The sequence below is a fragment of the Chaetura pelagica genome, unplaced genomic scaffold (assembly GCF_000747805.2).
Source record: "Chaetura pelagica isolate M959 unplaced genomic scaffold, ChaPel_1.0 scaffold387, whole genome shotgun sequence".
Taxonomy (NCBI): domain Eukaryota; kingdom Metazoa; phylum Chordata; class Aves; order Apodiformes; family Apodidae; genus Chaetura; species Chaetura pelagica.
In genome coordinates this window covers 1,528,019-1,554,787 of record NW_009954101.1, presented here as the reverse complement: position 1 = coordinate 1,554,787, position 26,769 = coordinate 1,528,019, and the positions used below count along the sequence as shown (strand labels likewise).

At 37.3% G+C, this 26,769-nt stretch overlaps 1 protein-coding gene across 1 annotated transcript in view; it reads left to right on the top strand.

The window, feature by feature from the left end:
- The window catches only part of DTWD2 (DTW domain containing 2), a 59,621-nt gene extending 36,770 nt beyond the window's left edge, over positions 1–22,851 (top strand). The window contains exons 6-7 of the mRNA XM_010002362.1: positions 19,356–19,484; positions 22,681–22,851. Of these exons, the coding sequence (XP_010000664.1) occupies positions 19,356–19,484; positions 22,681–22,851 (300 nt within the window). The remainder of the gene's footprint in view (positions 1–19,355; positions 19,485–22,680) is intronic.
- Positions 22,852–26,769: the final 3,918 nt, after the last annotated feature.

Genomic DNA, 26,769 nt, shown 5'->3' with positions numbered 1-26,769 from the left:
AAGGTGACATCTATCTAGCCAACAGTCAAGATACATCTGATTTCAGACAGTCATGAAGGGTTGTAAGGTGTAGGTAACTTTGAGTTGATTGTGTTTTCTCCTGTGCTGTTATGCATATGACTTATACCTAATAATCTGTCATACTGTGACATTTTATAGTCACAAAACACTTTCTGAACATCTTAAAAGAGCACAATATGCTTTCGTGAAGTTGGAGTATTCCAGTTGTAGTGTAACCATTTGCACATGTTGTGTAACTTTGTTGTGGTTTTGGCCCAACACAACAACAAAGAAACTGCCATGTGACCGACCACTCACTCAAATCTCCCACCCCCACACATACTGTGGGATGGGGAGGACAAATGCCAACTAGAACCTCATGGGTCAAGACAAAGGACAAGGAGGGTTCTTCACTGATTTCAGTCACGGACAAACCAGACTAAACTTGCGGAAAAATAATAATTTAATTTCACACTAATTAGATGCCCACAGGGCACAGACAACACAAAGATAAATATGCAGTATTAGGCTAGCCATGTGCAGCTGTTGAAAATAGATTATGTATCTCACTAATTTGATGGAGCTCTGTACCAACCTGCTTCATGGCCCATTCAGAAGACATTTGACTGAAGCAGTGTGCAGGGCTATAGGAGATCTCTCTGCTGTCTTCTCTCTTCCAGATGCTTCTACACTACTGACTTGCCTCTGGGACAACTCTCTATGGATCAGCAGATGGTATATGGTGCTGCACTGGTACTCCCTGCCCCTCCACATTTTTTCATTTCAAAATGGCAGGGCCTGTGTGACAAAAGGACAGACTTTTCCTCCTAGGCAGTGCTCAGGTGTCCAGCTTCCCTCACCACTCAGCCCCTTCTCCTCTCCCTAATTTAATGTGTGCTGTAGGCAGGTCAGGTGCAAGCTTGCAGCTGGTCCCCCTTTCACCAACTGCAAGAGACCACTCACTTGCCAGGTGCTCAGGGCTCCCAGTGATACCGCATAGAGCTACTGCTCTGTTCAGGAGCATTGCAGAGCTCTGCATGCATCCAGAGGACCACCGGTGTGGTGCTGGTGAGAAGCAGTGCAGCGCCGGTTGGCACGGATGACCAACATGGAGCAGTGTGGTGTGGAACACTGGTGCAGTGCAAGGCAGCAAAGAGGTGTGGCATAGCACAGTAGGGATGACAGATTCAGTGCCACGTGCCAACTGCAGATCCATATAGAGTTGTCCCAGTGGAGAGCTGGCGTTGTAGAAGCATCTGGTGGAGAGTTGGAGATGGACAGGTGGCAGTGGACCATTGTCCCCTTCTGGTATGTGGAGGTCACTTTTGGCAGGTGCCCTTACCAAATAACCTCAATAAAGCAATGCATCGTAAGAAGAAAAACTGTGTCATGTAAAAAATAATAAACAGGGTAGCAGTAACTGGTCTGTTTTCATAGTGATTGTAATTTTACAGTGTGTTCAAGGGAGTCCACAGTGAATCCATGCTGTTCAGCATATTCTGAAGTAATACAAAAAAGGTTTTACTAGTTAAGTGATGAAATTTCCTCGTAAAATTAAGTTATTTAGAGTGTTAATGAGAAGGGCCAGCTGTGAAGAGTTATAGAAAGACAATGAAACTCAGTAACTGGACATTAACTTAGCACAGGAAGTTCACTTTAGATAAATGGTCATGCAAGCATACAGCTTTCATGCATCTATCATGCAGACTAGAAAAACATTCAGAGGTATTTCTTTGTGAACTTTATTGTAGGCTTCTGCTGTTTTTCCCATTAGGGACAGATGCAAACCCATATTTGGCAAATTAAATCTTCTATTGCCCTATTCCTCCCCCCAGAAAAGAAGTAGAAAAAATAAATTCGGTGAAAAGATGAAATAATGCAGAGGGCAATGACCCAGGTGGAGATGGACCCCAAGGAGCTGAAACTTGTTAGGGCCTTGAGTGCTTAGTAGCAATGTAAATAAGTAACAACTGATGGCAAGAGAGGAAAGACAAGAAGTAATTAGTCTCCAATCACATAATTTTGCCATGCTATTACAACTATTAAACAACTATTGTTTGCTGTATAAAACTTCTTAAAACTGGCACTGTATTTTTTGTTTGTGTTCTTGAGATATTTCTGCTCACTTCTCTGCTGCAGATTCACTAATTGCAACTTCTGTCTTCTTTTTTATCACTTTACACGTGTTTGGTATTAACTACTTATAAGAAGACAAAAAGCAACCGATATTTTCTCTTTTTATTTTCTACCTGTACAGCTACTTCTGACTTTTCTTAATCAGACATTCATTTTGTTTAATCTTCTCAGTGGTCTTCTGTCTTGCTTTGTCTCCTGTTTGGATTTTTTTGTTTGTTCTGGTTTGTGTTGTTTTGTTGTTGTTGTTTGTTTTGTTTTGTGTTTTTTGTGCGTGTTTTTTGTTTGTTTGTGGCGCTTTTTTGAGGTTTTTTTGTGTGTGTGTTTTTTTTTTTAATATTAGACTATTTGAATTCAAAATTCATTTCTGTGGTTTCCCAGATTCTATGCCTGATCACTTTCCTCTTTTAATTTTAGATTTCCACTCCAGTGCAACCTATGTTTCACCACCTCTCCCTGTATTACTTTATTTTTAGAATAACTATTATTAAAGTCTTTTGTCTTCAGCTTATGTTCTCGTAAGACCTTCCCTTTCTCATAAGATGTTCTCTTATGTTCTCTTTCTAGCTGAAGCAAACTTTTTTTAACCTTGCCACCTGGACGTTCATAAGGACAAAATCTCTTATAGAAACTATTCTGTTTCACATTTTTCATTAAAGTTCCTGCAATTGATAGACTTCACAGCTCTTCTGGAGGAGTGGTGGTTCTGCAGTGGTTAATTATGAATCAGGGGGACAGCTGAATGTACTTTATTTTAAAACAGAATTTTAAAGCTGGCTCTCAGAATTTAAGAAGAAAAATTAGCACCAGAGTTTGCTTCTCTTATTCATGTGGCAAACCAGTTACATTTATTTGAGTTTATGTAGTCTTTTGCTATGCAAATAAAATATGGCAGAATTTGGTCCTTAGTTTTGAAATTTAATTCTACAGTCCTTTTCACACCACTGAGCAATTACAAATTTCAGTGTAAGAAACTGCTCAATAGTGTTACTAGGGGCTTTCTTGCAGTCCTTGAGTCTGTGAACTTGAGTGTATGATAGTTACTTCTTGCATTTACTGAAAAAGATGCTCTCATTTAAGGGCAAAATCTAAGTATATAACTACATTATCTGTGTATGTTTTGGACTTCACATACATGTAAGACAATATTTCAAAATCAGGACCAGTCTTGAAATTTTTAAATTGTTAAATTGTTTCTAGACAATGCTGTTGTTGATGAGGTACTTTCTGCTTTGAAATCTCTTAATCACAGACATCTGGAACACTTGAAGTTAATTAGAATAATAGAATCACAGAGTGGTTTGTGTTGGAAGGGACCTTAACGATCGTCTAGTTCCAACTCCCCTGCATGGCCAGAAACACCTCCAACTAGATCAGATTGCTCAAAGCCCTGTCTTTCTGGCCTTGAACACTTCAAGGAAGAGGCTTCCAGAGCTTCCCTGGGCAACCTGTTCCAGTGCCTCACCACCCACCTAGAGAAGAATTTCCGCTAATGTCTAATCTAAATTTCCCCTCTTCCACTTATAATACACTACCTCTTCTCTTATCACTACATGCTCTTGTAAAACGTCCCTACCCAGCTTTCTTGTAGGCCCTTTAGGTGTGGGAAGGTCACTCTAAGGTCTCCCCTCCAGGCTGAACAACACCCACTGCTCACAGCCTGTCTTCATAGGAGAGGTGCTGTAGCCCTCTCATCTCCTTTGTGGCCCTCCTCTGGACTTCCTCAAGAGCTCATTGTGGTTTTCATGTTGGGGATTCCAGAACTGGACACAATAGTCCAAGTCAGGTCTTAGGAGATCTGAGTAAAGAGGGAGAATCACCTCCCTTGACCTATTGGTCATGCTTCTTTTGATGCAGCCCAGGACACAGTTGGTTTTCTGGGCTGCAAGTGCACATTGCCAGCCCGACTTGTGCTTTTCATCCACCATCAACCCCAAGTTCTTCTCATCCAGGCTGTTTCCAATCCATTCTTTGTTCAGCCTGTATTTGTGCTTGGGATTGCCCTGACCTAAGTGCAGGACCTTACACTTGGCCTGGTTGAACTTCATACAGTTTGCACAAGCCCACTTCTTAAGCCAGTCAAGGTCCCTCTGGATGGCATCCCTTCCCTCTAGCATGTCAGCTTCACCACACACTTTGATATTGTCAGCAAACTTGCTGAGGTTGTGAGGTTAAGTCCCACTGCCCATATTGCTGACAAAGATGACAAACAGAACCACTCACAGTACCAACCCTTGGGGAACGCGACTCATCACATGTCTCCAGTCTCCATCTGGACATTGAGCTGTCAATCATCACTCTTTAAGTGCGACCATCCAGCCAGTTTCTCACCCAACGAGTGGTCCATCCTTTGAATCTGTACCATTCCAGTTTTGATACCAGAATGTTGTGCAGGACAGAGTTGAAGGCTTTGCACAGGTTCAGATACACAAGTGGGATTTCAATTAGTTGACATTCTGTTGAGTAGAGGCAATCAAATGTGACGGTAGATGAGCTTCCTACATGACTCCCTACATGCAGTCTTTGTACACTTCATTCTGTAACATGTAGTGTATTAACCTGTACAGCGTTTTCGTGTACTTGATTCTGTTCCAGCTGAGTGGTCTCTTTAGCCTACTCAGCTATAAATCTTACAGTTTTTTATTTCATAGCTTTGGTGACTAGTTCAAGGTCTTCTAAAATGTATACAAACATTTCTCTTGTAAATCCTGTTTTTTTTAATTTTTTTTTTTTTTTTTTTTTTTTGGTGATGAGGCATGAATTCAGAGGCAGCAACAGCTCCTATTTTTTTTTGTGTGTCAAAGGCAGTGGAAGCAAACATTATTAACTTCTGTACCCCAAACCAAAATTACTGTTTCCTAAAAATAGGGGATAAGTTGTTACATTGCCAGTGAGCTTCCAGAGATTGCTTTTTGTCGAAACAGTTCATTGTTACAAAGTGAGAAGGAGACAGTGTCACTTCATAGACGTGGAAAAAGAATTGTACAGAATGTAAGGGACTTCAGAAGGTCAGAAGTAAACAGGGAAGTTGATAAAATGGATTGAAGAACTTTGTAAATCCCATGCTTTATCCATCTGTGAATTTATAAGTTTGTCTGTTTCCTTGTTAGCAATTAGTTATGCACTTGTAGTTTTATAGTAGCAATTATTACGATTAGAAACATGCATAGCTGAGTGAAACAGATACATTTGGCTTGAAATGCTGAAATCTCTTGGACAGGAAGTGCTTCTAGCTCTGAAAAGGGGAGTATGTGAGTCTCACTTGTGTCGTCTTTCTTTATTTAGTGTACAAAATTATGCATTGGGAATTTTATTTTTTATTACAGCAGATTTTTCATAAACCCTAATAGATTCTTATGGGTGTAAAAGCAAAACACTTCTTGTTCCATGATCTGTGGTTGTATATAAGGTTTTGTTATTTCCAGAAAGTAATTTGAACTTTTTAAATACAGATTTCTTCATTAAATTTAAGAACCATCCTATTAATAAAAGGAATTTCTGATAACCTAATCTCAGAGGAAAAAAAAAAAAAGTGATATTAAAATAGTTTCTAGCTACAATGAATCTGATACGAAGTGCAGGTGAATTGCCATTATTTTTAGGTAACTTCTACATATATGTAGACATCTAAATAACTGGGGAAATCCAGTTAATTGGATTTTCTTACAAGACTTGAAGGGGAATAAGATCTCCCCCCATTGCAGGTTCCAGTAACAAAAAGCTTCAACTTTTGCAAAAGTAATTGTACTTAGAAGTATGATTGGTAATACTGTGTAGCCATACCTTCTAATGCAAGGCTGGCCTTTTGTGCAATGCTTGATGATCTACAGATGGCAGAATCGCTGTCATTCTTTTGATGATGTGCTCTGTGGCTAAATTAAGGAGCGGAACCAAATTATCTTCAAAATAACCATTAAGAGTGAGCAGGAGCCACTCTGTTAGCTACTGCCATTAAACAAGTTATGAGAACAACACAGCTGCAAGAAGCAGAACCCTGTTGTACTGCTTTGTTACTACTGGAAACAAATGGGTGAGTTTACCTTATTTGTAGCATCTGTTAGTTTTTTAGGTTTGAATACTAACTGACTACACCAGAGATGTGCCTCTTTTCCAGTGTCTGATTTCCCTCTTTCTCTGTAGTCTCAGCATTTCAAACCGTTTGTATTCCTAGAATGACAGAAAGGTTCAGGTTGGAAGAGACCTAGAACGTCATCTAGTTCCATCTTCCCTGCCATGGACAGTTGCTCCCCACTTTCTGGCACTGCTGGCTGCTGATTTCCTTCTGAGCTTAGCACTCACTAGTGCCTTGCTACTATAACAGACTGTTGACTGGATGCCCCAGCTCCGCTAAGTGGTCCTAGTCCTGCTGTACTGATTGTTCAGGCGACAAGGCCACCACCTGGATGTGGGACTTACCTGTCGATTGTGGAGTTGTCCAGAATCGGCTGTGTCTGGCATAGGGCATTTCCGTCCACCAGGGTCTGTGCTGCTGTCCCCTTCTGTACCCAAAGGCTGGCAGTTAATGCACAAGTTCTAGATCTTCTTCTCTGTGCTGGGACCTCACCTTGCAAGGACTCCCAGACAAACTTTGAAAGGCACAGAAAGCAGTGCAAGAGTGTGCCGCTGTCCTGTGGGTGAAGTGGGAAGGTGCCTTCCCAACTTTATTGGCTTGTTCCAGGCAACCAGGGAGGAAATGACTAAGGATACACATTTAGTGGATGAGAAGCTGTCAGGCATGAGGTTTTCCCTTTGAGACGGGTTGTTCCAAATAGCTGGTGCTGAGTGCACAAAACAGTCAGCAAGTTGCTCTCAAATAATACTGTTTTTTTAGTTCCATGCACTTAATCTCACTTCTGTACCGGGGAAGATGAGTTTACACAGCCCTTGTTGCAGGAAGTATTTGCTGAAGTGTTTTCAACTCATATAAACAAAGGAAACAGCAACAACAAAACAACCCAGGTTTTTATGATATCTTGCCGTGACTAATGGGCTGTTAACTAAGGCATCCTAGCCAAATTTAAGAGTAATTAAACATTGTTTCCCCATTTTTCCAATTGAATTAAGTGTTCCTTGTTACACAGCTTTATGGGTTCGAAATGAACTGTTATGTAAACTAGAAAAAAATGTGACCTTCTAGTAGATGAGGTAAATCTACCATAGGATTTCTTTTTTAAACCTTTTACTTAATAGCCAGTTACTCACATATATGTGAGATCTTAGGAATCTTGTGGTAAAATGCATCGTCATAAAACTAGTAACACAGTTCGCACATTTTCAGGTAAACATAATAGTTTTGAGCCAGGACCTTCAGAGTGATTTGTTTATGAGCTTGCTTGGGGCCATAAGCTGCAAATTTTCAAGGTACCGCACAAATACTCTTATTCAGCATTTATAAAACAATCATTCCTGATGAGTTTATTTACTCCCTTCTGTCTGACCTTTTTGTAACAATCTGAGGCCATACATAAGATGAGCACAGTCCACTAAATATGCTTCAGTTTGCAAAAGTTATAATCAAGCTTTTAAGAACTCTTATTGGTGATTTTAAATACCATAGTACTCAAAAAAAACCCCTCAAGGTACTTCATTTCTTCAATAGAAAGTGCAGGTTTATAAAATGTCTTACTGATGATAGCAAGCTATGATCTTTGTCCTCATAAACTGGTTGATAAAAAGTGTTATTACCAGCTCATAGTTGATGTGCTGTCTTCTAAAAAGATGCTAGAAATTTGCAATGTCAAGGTTTTATACTATCTTGAACTCCAGTCACCAAAAGATAATTTTTCAGTGTATCTGGCAGAGGGAACATTTTCTCATTCTCAGCTTCTAAGAAACGTGGGACAAAGCCATATGTTACAATTTGGAAGACAATGTGATGAAATATTTATTAAATACTTGTGGATTTTCCTGTATTTCCCATTGCTCACTGACCATCTTGTAATATGCCTGGGCAGTTGTCAACAGAAACTGCTGCCTGAGTTTCCAGAGTTTTAATCTTTCACCAACTCAAATCACATCACCATCAGTCACATCAAAACTTCATGCAGTTTAAAGTGAGTAGCACTTAGTGGATTGACGTCATAATTTCTGTGCTTCCTCTGGTGGGTGAGCATGCGGTCAGAAATGCTTGGGGGTCCTGAGAGAAAATCTTAAACGACTTGCTTGAAATGCATTTATCCTAGGAACTCTTCAGAAGAGTATTCTCATCCTTCTTCTGTAGAACACAGTGAAGGGATGATCAAACTATTGGCACAACCTCACTGAGTACTGCATCAGTCAGAAGAAATGAAAGCACTTGGAGCATGGGATTTTTGTTCAAAAAGGATGGCTCAAAACATTCTTGCCACTGTGTTTGTTTAAAAGAATAGAAGAAATAATTTTGGAAATTAAAAAAAATAAATTAAAAAGCTATTCCTTTAGAGATGCACCTGCTTTTCAATCCTGTTGTTGCTGCTGGAGTTATTAGGTAGGAGAAGCTGATCAGGAAAAATGAGACTTTAAATGCTAGACAGGAAATTGTAAACTCCCATTTGGTTTAAGGCAAAGTGTGTCAGATGGGGTAAAATACAGAAGTGTCAATAGGTATAGGATGCTGAATTATAGTTTGCAGTAGGGTCTTCTGCCACCAGTTCAACTTAGAACAGTGCTGCAATTACCAATACAAACCCATTATCATGCATACTTGAGCAGAAGCTGAAAGTAATTAAGTTATTTTTCCAGTTATGATGGGTAAAGTCTTGAATGCATTGATAGACAAACTGTAATGATTAAAAGTGTGTGAATAGTTTTAGTGATGTGCTTTTTAATAGAAAATGGGTTTTGTGGTCTAGTTCTCTGGTACGTTCAGATAATAAAACTTTATTGGGGCATTTTTTGTTTTCAAGCCTAGTGGATTTAAAAAGGCGTATCAGTCTTTTTCTAAAAGTATATAAAAAAATCAGAAGAATTTCTTTGCTAGGGCAAGCAACTATTCTAAAATGTAATCTGCCATTTAGATAAATTCCTTCTAGAGGAGATTTAAGACTTTCTTCTACACAGTCATGAAAGTATGCATTGGTTTAAGATGTACACCCAACTGTCTGAACACATTGAGAGAGGATTATGTTTGATTTAAATATAGAAATATAAAAACACACATAGAAAACACCCAGAACAAATGAGCAAGAAAGATACCAAGAATCACTATTGTAATCTGGCTGTATCTAAGTTTATATTTATATTATACATTTTTTTAACAGTCTGCTTTTGTCCTCCCTTTTATCCTTTTATCCTTTTCATTTGTCAGAATCTCCAATTTGCACAAATTTTGCCATAGCACCTAAGTAAATGGAAATGGCCAGTTTAATTCTGCAGGGGAAAGATGTACAGTGAGGAATCAGCAATGCACGTGGGCAGGAGGCAAATCAGAACCCAAGGCAACAAAGGCCAGCCAACAACATTTACAGTAGAGAAAAGTGTAGTAATGTAGGTCCAGGAAGTGGTATGCACTCAACGATGTATCCTTTTGCTAATGGAAGACAAACACCTTGTTTTCATTGACTTTTCACATGTATGTTTTTTATCTATATGTGTGTGACATTGGTGATTTTGCTAATAACCACAGGGGAGCCCACTTATATGTAGGTGGCAGAAGTCTCTCCTAGCTTTGATAGTAAATTGTTGTTTCTATGTTGAGTTTTTAAATTGAGTAATTTTTGATGTAGCAAGAAATAATGTTTTTATTAAGTTGCTCAAATCTTTTGCTATATAATGATTTGAAAGTTAAAGATAGTAGTTCAAATCTATTACATATTCTGAAATATTTGATGTGTTCACATTTTAGCTGCTGTCTAGCTACAGCTAAAACACTCAAGGAAATATTTTGGACCCTAAAGAACAATGTGGTTTATGTTAGGACTGGCAGAAATTGCTATTTGAGAAGACTGAAATTAGAGGGAGAGAACTGGGAATTGCCTTAGATAAAGAAGCCATGCATGGTTGAGATGTGATTCTGAGCAATCAGCATGAGTCTGCCCTTTTGACATTTAGGTTAATTTGAATGACATTGGTTAATTTGACATTTTTCTGGTCATAAATGTATTTATTACCTCTCAATACAGTGACATTTTCTTTGTGACTGAAAAGTGTCAGGTAATTTTCCAGGTGTCAGAAGTGTATGCTGTTTTCAGTCTTGGGCAGCAACTTTGCTTTTAATTTATTTCTTTGCCATTTATTTCAAATTTTTTGTTAAACTCTTTGCTGAGTATCTGAATACCCTGCTGCTAAAACAAGCTAGAGATAATTGCAGGTTTTGCACCATTGTTCCCATGCTGAAGTTCTCATGGGATACGAACATTTTCTAAAAAGGAAACTAGAAATATTCTTCATTTTGATTGAACTTCCTTTCTAACTGAAGGCTTTTTCCTTGTTTCAGTCTTTCTTTACGTGTTCTGTTCTGCATTTGCTAAAGTTCTTCTCAGGAGCTTCTTCCACTGCCTTTTCCATTTCCAAGGAAGTGCTAATTATATTCACATACAGTAAGAAAAAAAATAAACCAGAGAAAGCAAAAGTAATTAGTAGACTCCAAAGAACAATGTCATGGCGTTGATGCTACTTTTTGACGCTGAGGTATTTAATTGTCCTTTTCAGTTTTCCAATGTTTGCAGGTAATTAAAGTTAAATCACTGTGACAATGCATGTAATTAGATTTTCTTCCTTCATTTCATGACCCCATTCTCTAGATCTGTACTCTGCTCACTGAACGAATTTACTTGCAGCACTTTCCTGTTGTATTAATTATTGAAAGAATAGTGCTGCATATAGTATTGACCTTTTGACTGACGTTCATTTTTGAAATGTAAGCAGAAGAAGTGAAAGATTACCAGAAATAATTTCTGGATCTTTCTTTGAATACAAAAAAGTGCATTGTGTGGAAATTAACTAAAAATGCGTAGTCATTTTATGAAGTGCCCGGTATGCTCTTTTTTAATTGCACTTAAATGTAATTATTTCTACATAACATAATGGCAGTATTGTGTCATTCCTTAGTTATAGGTGAAAATCTGGAGTTGTAGAACTTGAGACCACAACTGGATTCTATTTCAATTATCTGTGCAAAATATATAGTCTAGATATTACTAGGTTAGTCCTAGCTTCTGTTTTGCCTTAGCAGTTAAGGACTCTCATTTAACTCTTAATTTTGTGTAAGCCATTTGGGTCAGCCTTAAATTACCTTCTTTTACAGGAATTTGAACAATTACTTTTAAATTAGAGCTACAGCTTTTCTGCACTTGGACTTTATTTCAGCTATCTGTTTTAACTGTCAACCATACTATTTTACTTTCTTTAAGGATGGTAAGGCCATAATTTTTTTATGTTTGTTTTGTTGTTTTTTTATTATAAGGCCATAATTTTGTTTATGTTTGTTTTGTTGTTTTTTTATTATTACTACTTTATTGCTTCTTGTGCTTGTAAATATTCATACAAGAAGCACAGGTGGATATTGAAGGAAATCTTGATTTTATTTTATCCTTATATATAATAAATGTTGGTATAATTCTTGTTTCCTTTTTTCTCCTTGCAATTCACATTGTTTTTTTAGAAAAATATTGCACAAAAATATCAGAATGAAAATGCTCTTAATCTTATCTCCAGTAACAGCAGGCACTGTGTCTATTTGTCTCCTGCTTTTCATCATCTGTTCTCTAAGCCTTCACAGTGCTATAAAACAGTGGGTGAGTATCATCTTACCGATAGAGACCTTGAAGCTCAGAGAAGGCAGGTGGCTTGGCTAAAGTGGCTCTCTGATTTACTGAGCTCAGGTTATTTCCTGACATCAAGTTGCAATGTGTTGTCTTTCAGGAAGACAGGATATGTACATACAAACTTTCTTCAATCTACTTGCAGCACTGAAGGCTGACTCTTATCTTTCACCGTTAGCAGCCTGGTTTTGGCGCCTTAGAAAGTGTCATTTTAGATAACTTCTACAGATAACGATTTTCAGTAATGTAGAAGTTGGTGTTACTTCTCTAATAAGTTAAATACTAACTTTCTGCAGTGTAGCCATACCAAAGAAATGAGGTGGTTTTTTTTTTTGTTTTTTTTAAAAATGTATTTTCTAAACATACTGTTTATGTCTTGTTTATTAAACGTATGCCTGATTATCCTGTTTTTTTTTTTTTCTTTGAGAAAAGACGTTCTTGGTTAGATTTATTTTCCACACTTCTTTTGGGGTGGACATTTATTTCATGTTTAGTGTTTTCCATTCATGTTGTAACTGATGCAAAACATAATGGGAAATGGTTTGAAATATTGTGTAAACTGTAATTTTACTCCTTCCCTATTGTATGTAACATTAAAAATTCAAATATGTAGATAGGCCTAAGAATCTTGAAATAACTTTCAAAAGCATTGTTTACTTTGGTGATACTTCAAAAGTTTGCAAGTCTTTCTACTACTTTATTTGACATTCTAAAGAGGAGACAATTTTATTTGACTTTGGAGGATGTGACGAGTGCCAAATTGTTGAATTCTCTGAGCATAGTATTATATAATAGAATCATAGAATGGTTTGAGCTAGAAGGAACCTTAAAGATCATCTAGTCCCAACCCCCCTGCGTGGGCAGGGACACCTCCCACTAGATCAGGTTGCTCCAAACCCCATCCAACCTTGCCTTGAACACTTACAGGGAGGGGCTTCCACAACTTCCCTGGGCAACCTGTTCCAGTGTCTCACCACTATCACACTGAAGAATTTCCTTCTTAGGTCTAGCCTAAGTCTCCCCTTTTCCAGTTTTGATCCATTACCTCTTGTCCTCTCACTAGAAGCCCTTGCAAAAGGTCCTTCCCCAGCTTTCCTGTAGCCCCTTCAGGTACTCAAAGACCACTGTAAGGTCTCCCTGGAGTCTTCTCCCAGCTGAACAGCCCGAACTCTCTCAGCCTGTCCTCATGGGAGAGGTGCTCCAGCCCTCAGATCGTCTTCGTGACCCTTACCTGGACGTTCTTCATGAACTCCGTGTCCTTCTTCTGTCTGGGGCTGCAGAACTGGACACAGTAGTCCAGTTGTGGCCTCATTAGAGCTGAGTAAAGGGCCAGAATCAGCTCTCTTGACTTGCTGGCCATGCTTTTTTGATGCAGCCAAGGACACAGCTGGCTTTCTGGGCAGCAAGTTCACATTTCACATTGCCAGTTCATGTTGAGCTTCTTGTCCACCATCACCCCCAAGTCCTTCTCCTCCAGACTGGTTTTGATCCATTCTCTACCCAGCCTGTATTTGTGCTTGGAATTGCTCTGACCCAGGTGCAGAACTTTGTATTTGGCCTTCTTGAACATCATGCAGTTTGCATGAACCCACTTCTGAAACCTGCCAAGGTCCCTCTAGATAACATCCCTTCCCTCCAGGGCGTTGACCTCACCACACTTTGGTGTGGTCAGAAAACTTGCTGAGGGTGCACTCAGTGCCACTGTCCATGTTGCTGACAATGATATTAAACAGCACCAGTGCAAGTAATCCTTGGGGAACACCACTCATCACAGATCTCCATCTGGACATCGAGCTGTTGATCACCACTCTTTGAGTGTGACCCATCCAACCAGTTCCTTACCCAATGAGTGGTCCGTACACTGAATCCATACCATTCCAGTTTTGATACCAGGATGTTATGCAGGACAGTGTTGAAGGCTTTGTACACATCCAGGTAGAGGAACGTTGCTTACTCTTCCTTTGCCCACTGATGCCGTGACCCCATTGTAGGTCACCAAATTAGTGGGGCAGGATTTGTCCTTGGTGAAGCTGTGTTGGCTATCACCAATTACTCTTTTGTTTTCTGTGAGCCTTAGCAGAACCTTCAGGATGATCTGCTCTATGACCTTGTCGGGCCAGAGGTTAGACTCACTGGTCTGTAGTTCCCTGGATTTTCCTTTTTCCCCTTAAAAATGGGAGTTATGTTTCCCCTTTTCCAGCATCTTTGAGAAGACCTTAAAAATTTGAGTTCTTACAAAGACTGTAATGAGACTCCTGGTAAAAACACTTCAGAAATGGTTGCAGAGGTATAAGAAGGGCCTGTTGTAAATAGTTGTATAAAAAAAATGAAGTGCTAAGGAGGCCACTGCAAACTATTCCATGCTTTTGGTTTCATAGTGCATTAAAGAGAGAAGTCTGTAGCCTAAGGAATTATTAGGTAGTTTTTCAACTTCCTCAAAACAATCTGCATACATGGTACTAAGTATTTTGAATTACCATGTTCTCCTGCAATAAAAGTTGTGCTTTGGAATTGGCCTTATTTAAACTAGGACAGAACCAATCTTCCTTTAGTTGTTTTACTTTTCAGTTACATCTCTTCTAAGTGACTGTAGTTTCTAAAGTTAACAGCATATTTTTCAGAACGTGTCTACTCCTAGAACTGGTAGTGCTTAATGTTTACAGTTATTGCTAAGGTAATGATACAAATGGTATGCAGAAAGGCTTTTTGCTTGCTACGTATTCCTATAGAAACCAAGGTCACTGCTTGGTTCTACTAAACTTCTTATCTGACATGTTGGAGTGCTGTAAACAAAAGGATGTAAGAGGGTCAAACCTGTGGGGAGGAGCAGACGAGACTGGTGACCCAAAACTGACCAAATTAATTATTCCATCCCATACACATCATGCTCAGTATAAAGCTGAGGGATTATAAGGGTCAAGCTCTTGTCTTCCATGACCAGCATCTGAGGAGGACTCTGTCCATTCTTCTACCTTCACTCTTAATCTGCATATCCCTTAATCCAGTTCCTGTCTGCCTCTGAGTCCTGTCTGGGACTTTCCCACTATCTGCCCCACAGCAGTGGTGGTAATGTAACCATCATCAGGAAAGCTCAAGATTGGTTTTCTATTTATTCTTATATAATTCATTATTTTCTTACTAAAATGATTATACGTGTTTTATTTTTCTTCATTGTTATTGTTTCATTAAAAATGTTTTTATTTCTTTCCAAACCATAAGTCTTTCTCCCTTTGTCTTTTTCACTTCCCTTTCTGGGAAGGGAAAAGACCTAATAGAGAGCATCTGTCTTCCATTTAATAGTCAGCCCAGCCCTAAAATGTGACAGGAATCTGAATTTTACTATAGCTTCATACAGTATCATATGTGAAGATTATAAATATAGATATACAGGTTAGATTACAGATATATTTTGAAAAGTGAGGTATCTATTTTTGTTGCAGTTTTTTAACCTCTGTAGGTACTTAGCTTGCAGTTCTTTCAACTGTTTAGTAAATGGGAATTTCATGTGTTTGTATCAAATCCTCCAGTATTTAGGCAAGCTAAATTACAAAGTGTGGAGCTTGGTATGTAAAAAATATGTCATCTGCAGATAGATGATGCTGTCAGTAATGTTTTTTCTGTGCCCTGGTTAGTTCACCACATTTTTTTTAGAAGTGGAAAAAGTAGTGTTATCTTGTATGCTCATAACAGCTTTGCCTTTTTTCTCATTTATTTTTTAAGGGCAGTATTTCTTTTTTATGTTCATTGTTTCCTTGCCCAGCTTTTGGGAAAGAAACTCTGTTGAACAAATTTGGTTGAAGCACTATAGGAGGACTCAACAAACTTTAAGTTTGGCAATGGTGTTATGGGGAAAGTGCATATACTTGTGAAGGTTGTTTTTATTTTTCCCCCAAATAATTTTTCTTCTGGTTTTGTTTGTTTGGTTTTTTTTGTTGGTGGTTTTGGGTGTTTTGTGTGGTTTTTTTGTTGTTTTTGTATTGTTGGTTGGTTGGGGTTTTTTGTTTGTTTGGGTTTTTTACCCAAAATTTTCAGTAGAACTGTGGTGTAACAATGTCTGTGAATGGCAACATTCCTTTAGGAATTTAATTCCTCTTCTTGTGAATCAACTATGTCTGAAAATGAGAACAAAAGAACACAGTATAGAAATAATCCGTAGAATCTGAGTTATCCTCATGAAAAAGATATTTTAAAAAGGTCAGAATATGAAACAGTAAAAATTTTTATTTCCCAGAATGTAGTTGTGACATTCTCAATTATTTTGCTGTAAATCAAATTACAGAATATTTACATACTTACAAATTTGTTTACACAATAGCGGGAAAGACACGTAATGAAATACAGAGGTGGTGTTTTTAAAAGAGGTGTAATTTGTCAGAGTCATGTAACAAAGAGACATCCTGTAGGATTTTATCCAGATGATGAACATTAAACTGTTCAGTGACTAGCTCTACTGAATTCCTTTGGACCATTTATGTTTAGCATGTAATACACTACAGCACTGAAGTCTGGATGTTGTTTTGGTTCCAGAAGCAAAGGGCATTCTTGAAAGTGCATAGAAGATTAATCTATTTTTATTTAATTTCACTGGAAATTGACCAAGACAATGTGCAAAATATCTTGTAATTTCCTAGAAATTGCACAAGTATCTTCAAGTTTACCTTACAGTCACAATATAATGTGCGACTTGTTTCTCCATTTTATGTGGACAATACAGAGAAACATCATTAATATGCCTAAATATTAAATGCAAAGACATGCAAAGTGAGCAAAGGTTTTTGTGACATCTCTGAACTCTTTCAGGCTATCCATTTGTGACAGTTGCATGGCAGTTATTCCCTCTAGTATTTAGAAACAGAGTGCTCTTAAGATGTCACTTTAAATTAAAGCCAAGATTTTGAACAAAATAACTTATTTATATTCGTGATTTAAATTTCAGTAGCGTGCTGAGACTAAATCAACCCAGACTACCTTCTCTGTCAAAATGGTAATTTCATTTCTACAAAATATCGAAAATAGTTTTGACTTACAGGTAAAAGTTGCTTGTGCCAACTGGACCAATTATCTTTTCCATATCTCGCTGCCTTTTCTGTCTGAGATTGGTTTTGCTGTAGCACACAGAGAGTGCTCTTCTTCAGCATCTTACAAGCAATTTTTTCTTAGTTTCAAGAATGATGGGTGAGATGGCAGAATGTGTTTGTACTTACTCTGTATTTTTGGTGTCTTTTGAGTTCCTTTAAAAAAAACCCAACAAACTTATGGTATGTTTTCTGGAAGAAATCTATTATACATGTAAACAACTATTGCCTATGATAAGCAGGATGACAGATAGTACTTGCTTATTTCATTGTCTGAGAGCTGAGCACATTAATTCCCGAACACAAATTTGGAGGAAGGGTTCTTAAAATAAGTCCTAGGTTTTTCATAAAAGCCATAGAAGGATATGTTGTTTCTTTGATTCTTTGGAGGTGCCTGTAGTCTAGTCGCAGAATGCAGAACAAACCAAGAATTGTTGAGTGTGCCTTGTGAGACAGGTGTATTAACTTTATAGCCTTTCTGTGCTACTAGGAATGCACTCTTTTCCAAATATAATTTTGCGTTACGCTGTGTTCTGCTAGTAAAAGTGATGATGAATAAATCATCATAGAAAAGGTAAAAAGGGTATTGTCAGTAAGGGAGGACTGAGGATAGCACTTACAGCATTCTGCAAGACCTGTAGTCGTAATATTTAAAGTAAGATCAGAAATCAGATGCCTGTCTTTACTGACTTACTTTGTAAAATTTCAAACAGCAAGTCTTTGACCCCACTAACGCAACACTTTTGCTTCCATCAGTTCTGAACAGCTGAACAGGATCAACTGAGTTGTCACTAGCCTGTGGTATCTCCAAAGCAGGTCATGAAAGAAGAACTTAGCCCTGAGAAATACTGAAGGGTCACTATTTTCACTGGGGTTCAAACCCTGTGTAAATGCTTAAGGCATTTGCTAAGAGGGTGATGTGTTGGCAGAGAAGCCAGTGTTTATTAATTTAATGCAACAATTTGTAAGAATTGCTGACATTCAAGCTTTTGGAAATGCTGGCCTTGAATTACACATAGAAATGAAATTCAATTGCATCATGCTTCTGATGGCTTGGAAACAGCCCCCATCTCCCTTGCACTTATAAAGAGAATAGGTACACTAATTTCAGTGTCTTGGCTAAATTCCAATGAGTAATTGCATTCAGCTTATCTAAATTCCTCTTTCTAGTTTGAATTGGTTGAGATGGTTTACATCTTCTGTCTTACATTACTGTTTATTTTGGTGAGTGTTGTTAAATAGGCTTTGCAGTATTTTGTTAGTAGCTGAAATTATTCCAAAGTGTTCATAGGATTTGCAAATTACTTTTGACAGCTAAAAAAATAAATGGTTGTATCATAGTATCTTTATCCTTTTATGGAGAAGTGGTTATGAAATATAGTGGTTGTTTTGAAAGGTACTTAAACATGTTATTTATGTATACTTATTCTGAGTTTTTGAAGTGTGATTTAAGGGGTAAAGGATCTGATTTTTTTTACATTAACGGTGGAGGAACATTTCCTTAACTCATCTTTGATGAGACTATTGCTATACCTGAAACAACTCCACAAAAGGCAAGGCAAGTTTTAGACATGTTGGCTGAAAATGAGGGAAATTGTCCTTTTACCCAGTTGCATACGTGAACAGTAAATATTTCATATATGTAGGCAATTTTTTTTCAAGAAGATATTCTTCCCATGTCTGAAATATGTGTTAACTATATTAATTTGGTTTGTTTTCTATATTATTTTGTCTCTGTCTTACCAATTAATTTATTCTCTAAGTTGACACAGCTCCGCACTGTGTGTTTTATTCATTCAGTGATTGTACCTAGTTTCTGATAGATGGTCAGTCATCTGATGAGTGTCCAGTTTGTGATAGACAAAGGCTGCCCTTGCTGTGTTTTAGGTGACTAAGAATCTCTTATTTAGATACTGTGCCTTTCTGTAGCAAAGAGTAAGGTAAAAAGTGTGATTGTTGAAAGAAGCTGAGGAGACAAACTGTAGCAGGGAGCTGTCATGATCAAGTAAATAGTGTCAATGACTGTACAGTATTTGTACATTGTACAGGATTGTGTGTGTGGTTAGAATGTGCAATAAAACAAACAGGTAAATATTTTTATTTTTGTTATACCTTTGGCAACTGACATTACTTGCTAAATTTTCACTCAGTCTTTCTTGAACAAACAATTGTATTTTCTTTATGTGTTTCTACAATAACAATTGTGCAGTTCTTGTCTCTGATGGTAACTCACGGGTGTTACAAGTTTTATCCTTTACAGTAGCATAAGGTCATTGGCTACTGAGCAAAAAGCAAAGTAGGCAACCCACTGCAGAGGGGAAGGAGCTGCATTTTGCTTAGAGTAGGGAAGAATTATCTTGTTTTCTATACTGATCTATTTGTTTTAGTATTGTTTTCCATCTTTCAGGTGCAGTTAAAACCCAGCATTTCAAGTCAATATGTAATTCGTACACAGCCAACAAACACTTGTCTGTCTACGCTTGAATGTGCAGCTGTTGCTCTTACTATCATGGAAAAAAATTTGAGTATACAAGAGGTACGTAATTATAAACACCTGAGTTTTTCTTTTGTGAATAGTAGAGGGACCGTGGAGGTACTTATCTATTAATGTCACATTTGAGAGTAAAAATCTTAGCTTTGTAATGGTTTAGTTGCATAGCAAACGAAAACAATAATGTACCAAAAGGAACTATTTCTCATCAGATTTTTCTTCTGATATTAGCTCTAGTATGTTCAGATTCCTGTCACTCTTTCTAGTCACGTTCCAAAAGTCTCTACAGTTTTCTTTTTCTTTATTCAACATTGCTGTCAGATTGCTGAGGAAACTTGTTACATACAAAGGTCTTGAAGAATTGTTTTGCTACTCCTCTTTTCAGTATGTTAAATTGTAGTATGGTATTTTTTGTTCTGTCCCATGATGGAATGAGATTGGCTCCTTTGCCACTAAGTGTTGTGTGAAGATAACACTATTCAAGATGACATTTAAAGTGCCAGTTAGGGACAGATCGTGTCCTGTACCAGATTGTATTTTGTGCTGCAAAGTCCATCAAGTCTGAATGTTGGCTACTTATCTTACAGACCAGTTTTACCCTGATAACCTATTATATGTATGGAGTAATAGAACGTTTATTGAAAACAACTGTGACCTTTCCAACCTATGTCCTTAATTTGTCTTTTTTACATCTTTTTTTTTGTTTTTATTTTTGGTGGGTTTTCTTCCTCTTCTTTAGTTGTGTGGTGCTTTCCCCAAGCACTTCCACTTTTATGAGTTCTCATTGTGCTGTCTACAGGTTTATTTATCTCAGGATTTTGATTCACCTGTTCTTGTATTTTTTTCTCCCTTCCATCATTTTTCCTTTTTTTTTTTTCTGTTTTTTTTTTTTTTTTTTTTCCTGTTCACCATTTTTCTCTTGTACCTTTTATGCATTTTTTAACTCAGCACTCCAGTTCCTTCTTCTACTTAATTTTTCTTTTCAATCACATCTTCAGCTAAGATCTGAATTTAAAATTACTGGATTGACAAATGTTGTGAATAACTGGTGCTACATTCTAAACAGTTTTATTTCGTTAAAGAGTCAGGTAGGATTCATTCCTTTTTAACATGCATTGGTCTTGGAATGTTTACTGGAGTCATATAACCATGATCTTTTTTACTAGATCTATATTTTAAAATGATCCTCTGAAGTCAAAGCACACCAAGGTGATCTTTGACTCTCAAAAACACAAAAGCTGATCCAGTTGGAGACAAGGAATTCAGTATATTACTGAATGGAAGGTAGTAACTTGTTTTCCACAAAAACTAGATGGCAGAGATGATCTGAATACCCCTGACAGCTAACTTGGAAGATTAAATGCTTTTTTAAGCCTGTCCCACTGTCCTCCTGCACTCTTGCAACCATGGAATGTGACCCTGTGGGGTATGTCTTCTACCTGCCAGCTCACAACTCTTTTGTGTCATTGGAGGAATTTGGGACTTCACAGTACTTGAGTTTGAGTTTATCCCAGGTCAAAGAATACTAATTGGACATTAGCCTTTTCCTTCCAGTGTATGACCCCTCTAGCCTGTGATGGAAGAGGTTATTAAGATAATGTCCTTCTTAATCTTTTGTTGCTGACATTCATAATACCACTTTAATAAGCCTTTTGAAAAAGGCCTATGAGTAGTGCTGCAACATAGACCTAGGTCTGCAATCTCATTGTGTGCCCAGAATGTAGTGCAAACGAGTCTGTGAAAGGGATTTAAAGGTCATTCACTACGTTCTGGTGTCCACCGTGAGATGCTCATATTCTTCTCCATCAGACAATATTTTGGTACTTGACCTCTGCCTACTAAGAAAGGTTCCCAGGTCAAAAATTGCTTCTGCAACTGGCATAGTGTAGATTATGCCACGCCTGTATCTGCCTCTGTGACACTAGAGAGTCACCTCAACATGAAATTGATTGCATTTAGAACCATACTGGAACAAAGTGTATGGCCACATAAGAAAATATTGCTCAGAAATTGGAACACTGCATTAAGATACTTTTCTAGAAACTTGTGTATCTTTTATGACAGTGCAGCTTTTATGTTACAATAGGGTAATCACTTATTGTAGAAGTTAAACCTATGACAACTTATAAATTACTGAAATTAAAGTAGGGTTTGCATACTTGCTTTTTTCCTTTGGTGTGCTAGAACAGCATTGGCAGGCTTTTCCTTCATTAGGACATATGTGTTATTCAGGTCTACAGTGAATGTTTTGTTAGTGTCTACAGTTCCCAGTCCTATATTCTGTTTTATCCCTACCACTCACAATTGGACTGGCCTACTTTTCAAAGACAAAATTACCAGGTTCTCAAAGGTGCTTCAGTAAATGCTGTAATAGCCAAGACATTCATAAGCATTCTTAACACTTTTTAATACCCTCTCTGAATTAGTTGAGTGCTATTGCTGGTGTTTCAGATGGTGAATTGAAGTTGAGAACTGTGGAACTTAAGAATGGGCACTTGGTTTGATGCCCAATATAAGTCACTTGATTTTCCTGTGTACTCAGAAGAGTCATAGTTTACTTGGTTGAAACTCGGCCCCTGCTAATTGTAATTACATTTGTGATTGCTTTACACATCTGCATGAGGTCCTATGATACTGAGTCGGGCAACCAGGAAATGAAGAACCTTCAGTTAGGAACTGCTTGAGATAGATTTGGTTTGTGTGGCTTCAGTAGTCTTATATAATAACATCACTGGGCAGAAACAGGGGTACAGTCCGTTCTCCAGGATAGCAGTCCAGCTGCCTTGATTATGAGTCCCTCCTATCTTTCTACAACCCTGCCCCGAGGTATTTTCATGCAAGCACAAACAACTTAGTTATTGTTAGTTATTTTATTACAGCTTGTTGGCTGTGCCACATTAATTAATTATAGTCCATTGCGAAGGTCAAGTTTAAGCCATAACTTCCAGTAATGTGACTGGAGCTGAAGTCAGGATTGATTGGGTCCAAGGAAGGAGTAAGGGATGACTGCAGGTAGTTGGATGTATGTTTACTATATGTCTTCTTTTTAGTACATCTCTTACTTAGCTGTGTCCTCTGTGTTTCCAAAGGTTATATTTTATTAGCATTTATAATCCAAATTATATTGATCTCATTTTAAAGTAGTCCTTGAATACAAACCCTGGAATGACTGATGTCTCTAAAATAGCTTACTAAAATAGTGGGGTTCTTGTCTCACTCACACCCCTTTGTCTTTCTACAGACTATACTCCGTCCACTTCAAGCTTTGTGTGCTTTCCAGCTTCAGCATGGTGCCCAAGTCCATCACAGCAAGGAGCATCTCCTTAAAAATGGCTTATATGACAAGCCAATGCCAAAGAATAAGCGGAAACTGAGAAGAATGGAGCTTTTGGTGAATAATGTTAAAATATAAGAAAACTTTACTGGCAGTACAGTGGGATTTATTTGCAGCTAGAAAATGAATATTAATTTAATCCAAATGCTTGACTGTACTGTAAAAAAACAACTTTCAGACCCTTCACAGGCAAACATGACAAACAGTAATGGACAAGTTTTTTTTTATTTTTGCAGTAGGCCAGGTGCCTTTGTTGATATGATATAAGATTATTCTTATTTCCTATAGAAAAAAAGAAGACTCTTGAGTATAATTTAGAGTTATTTCTTGGGTGACAAGTGTGATCCTCAGAATTAATGGATAAATTTGCATTGGAGAAGCTTTTATCAATATGAAAACTCAAGCAGTATGAATGTAATGGAATGGTAAAGCTTCAGCATTTAAATGTACATTGAATTTCTGCTAAGCATTTTAACTTCAGGATCTAATTACAGTAAGTTTTCAAACTGTAATTCCTTGTATTACGTAGTTCAAATGAACATAAAAGCATGCTATTTGTATAATCCTTTTTAACTTTTAAATTTTTATTTCTTACATTGTTATAATTCCTTTCTATTGTTTTGGTAAATTTATATGCATTTTCAAATGCAGTTGGGTTTAGTTTCTTTGTCAGACTTAGTTTTTAAATTAAGCCCACATAGTTTTTTACCAGAACCTGAACACTTCTGTCTTTTTTTAAAAACGTGACTGTAGATAAATGCATTTTGGAATTATAACTCAGGTACTTCATTTTTACTTAAGCAAAAACTACTCTTCCACAAACGGGACATTTTATGGATATGGATATGTCATACCCATACCATGACAGACTATGGTTGTAATACTAGTGGAATTAAGCCCAGTGTAAAGAGCCCTGTGAGAGGGAATGATACAATGACAAATTACTGCATCTGGATACAACCTGCTAACTTGGTTGCAGGTCCATTAGGTTTGTATGTGTTCTTTAATTAATTCTTCTAGTAGTGATACAACTGTACCTATTTCTAATGGGAATTGCTAGAATTGGAAGAATTGGGTATTTTTACATGCTTTGTGAAGTAATATTTTATGATTTGGAGGGAAAAAAAAAGGTAAATAAAGGTTTTGATGTTCCTTTCTTCACATTCATAAATGCCTCCTTCATGATAGAAATTCAAATGCTTAATGTGTGTCTTTACTATTGGTTACACTTAACAATATGAAGCTAACTGGGTACTAATTAGTCTTAGAAAAAGATACTTTGTCTTTGATTTATGAGCTGCAAGGTGAGAAACTACAGAAGTAGAGGGTGTAAACACAGCTACACAATATATTAACTGAAAGCCTTTCTGCAATTAACAAGAGAGGTCAAAATTAGGTCAGAGATTAGCTAAGAAGTTTTAGTTAACCCTGAGCTAATCATGACCTTTTGTTTAGGCATTGATTAGCAATTTAATTTGTCTGGCTATGCTAGCAAAGTTTATATAACCTTTTCCAGTTCCTCCCTGTCTAGATAAATCCTTTCTCTGTCACTAAATTCAGCAAACCTGAATTAGTTTTGACAAATCTGAAGCAAAACAGTCTTATGTGATTAATGATAGTGCAGATGCACTTTTGTTCATATTGGAACAAAGAAAGGGCATGTTTATTCCTGTAGTGAAGCATAGCGCAGCAGTCTCCAGGCTGGCTTGGAGTCTGAAGTTGCAGTCTTGTACAACTTGCATGTGCAGCCCTTTGTGTGACTCTGCCTCCAGTTCTGAGGTTGGCATGGCTTGTGCTGAGCTAGGAATCTCTTTTTCCTGTGCTCTGGGACATGGTCCAAGCATTCCTTAAGGAATACAAGGATACAAGGGTATCGGTTAGGCTTTACTGTTAATGCCATATATACATATATGAATTATCACAGTTATTGTTGGATATGTTAATTTATCTTACCTTATTTTAGATTAATCTAGAAAAGTCATATATCATTCTACCTCCATTGTGAAGATTATTTTCCTAGACAGAAGACTAAATATGTATTTTTATAAAATGTGAGCTTATATTATGGAGAACAAAAAGAAAATTGTATTAGAGACATCTGCAAAATGCATTAGAATTACAGGATCAGAGAAATAGTTGTCTTAATTGAGTTATAATCCTACATTAAACACTCTTGTGTCTGCAGTCTGTTCAGAGTTTTCATCTTTTTCAGCAAAGGACAAATTTCATAAAGCTTACAATAAGCACTTTTTAGTTTTGTTGATTCCTCTTCTTCTACTTTTGCTCCTGTGGTTAACAGGATTTGTAGGATCTAATGCAGGATGAATGGAAGCCTTTAGTTGCCAATTGTTGTACAGTACTAGATCAATCACTGTGCAGAAGTTGCTGAAGATAAAAACCCAGTTCATTGCAAACGTGTAGGTATTTTCTTTTTTGAGGATTTTGTACATCCCATCTCATGTACGATACAGTAATCATTTAGCTACAACACAGCAGTCATATGAAGTTCAGTTTCAGAGTTGTTCAAAGCTGTTAAACACAAAATACTTTTTTTTAATTTTTACTTTTTTTTTGATGACACCTTCTTAGTTTTAAAACACACACAATATAAGAGGAAGAGTTTAGAAATTTTGTTTTCAGAATTTGCCTCTAAATGCATTACCTCAAAAAAAAGGGTAATCTGAGATCCAGACTCTTAAAGCAAAAGGCATGTGTTTCTAATGTTTGCTCCTTTGTTCTTGTCCACTTTGTCCTTCCAAACATTACTACTAAAAAGAAATCTGATTTCTGTGTGCAAGTAGGTCATGCTTTGGGGAACTGGTAATACAGAGAGTAGGCTTTGAACACATGAACACAAGTGAAAAATTTGCAAATGTGGGTATTGTTAGGCCTTCGTATTTTCATAATCTATAAAACATTTTTTTTTTAAAAAAAGGCGAAGCTAGAAATCTTTCCAAATAAGAACCCAACCCTCCACACATCTTTTCTTTAAAAGACTTTCAAATTAGAAATGAAGAGATGCTCAGGACAAACGTAAATTTATTTTTCTTGAAGATTCTACTTCAATTGCTTCATAACCAAATGGGAATTCCAGCTGGATGATGGTGTTACCAGACTACCAAGAAATTGCTCTTTTATTGTTTTTTATTTAAGTAAAAAATAAACTTTTCAACTGACTTCAAAAGGGGTAAAAATTATTTTGAGACCAAGGATTTTCTTCTCAACTGTTACATTAGCAAAAGAAAAAAAATTGGTTATGCTGCATTGTTTTCTACAACTTTTGAAGCTTAATTGAGAACTGAACTTTTAAAAAGGGATAGTACTCCAAGCTCTTCTCTTGAGGTTTATTATACCTACACACAAGAATGCCTGTAAATTATATATTTGTTTCTGCTTCAAAGCAATAAAAGATCTCTTTTACTGTGATCATGTGCCACTGTGTCTCTACAGAACTGAATTTGTTTGAGTGTGCTGGTATCACAAAGAGGTAAGCCAAATCCTTTCTTGTGTCTTTTTAACACCATTCAGTCAGTTGATGAAGAGTTCTGGCTTCTCCTATGCCATTTGAAGTTCCTTTGTTATTCGTTTAAACCTGCATGAAGACTGAATTGCTGTAACAGTTTCTCAAGCATTTCAGTTTCAGAGCTCTGTTCTTGCTTTCTGCAGTAGTGCTGCTGCAGCCTGTTTGCTGCCACACAAGCATTCACATCTTCCCATACTCCAGCATCCCCCCAGGCGCTGCATCTCCCTCCACCTCAGTGACCTACTGGGATTAATGAATTGAACACCCTGTGTCTCATCCACATCTTTTCCTTCTCCAAATGGTTGTACTTAAGTTAAAAAAAATCATGTTCTCTTCTCATGCAGCCGTTCCTGATCTCTCTGCTACAAACCCTACACTTTATGGACTTCCATACACCTGTAGTTACCAGCCTTGTTCCCGTTTCCCTTGCCACAGTCCCTTCAAAGCCCCAGTGCTTCTTGTTCTGAATAACA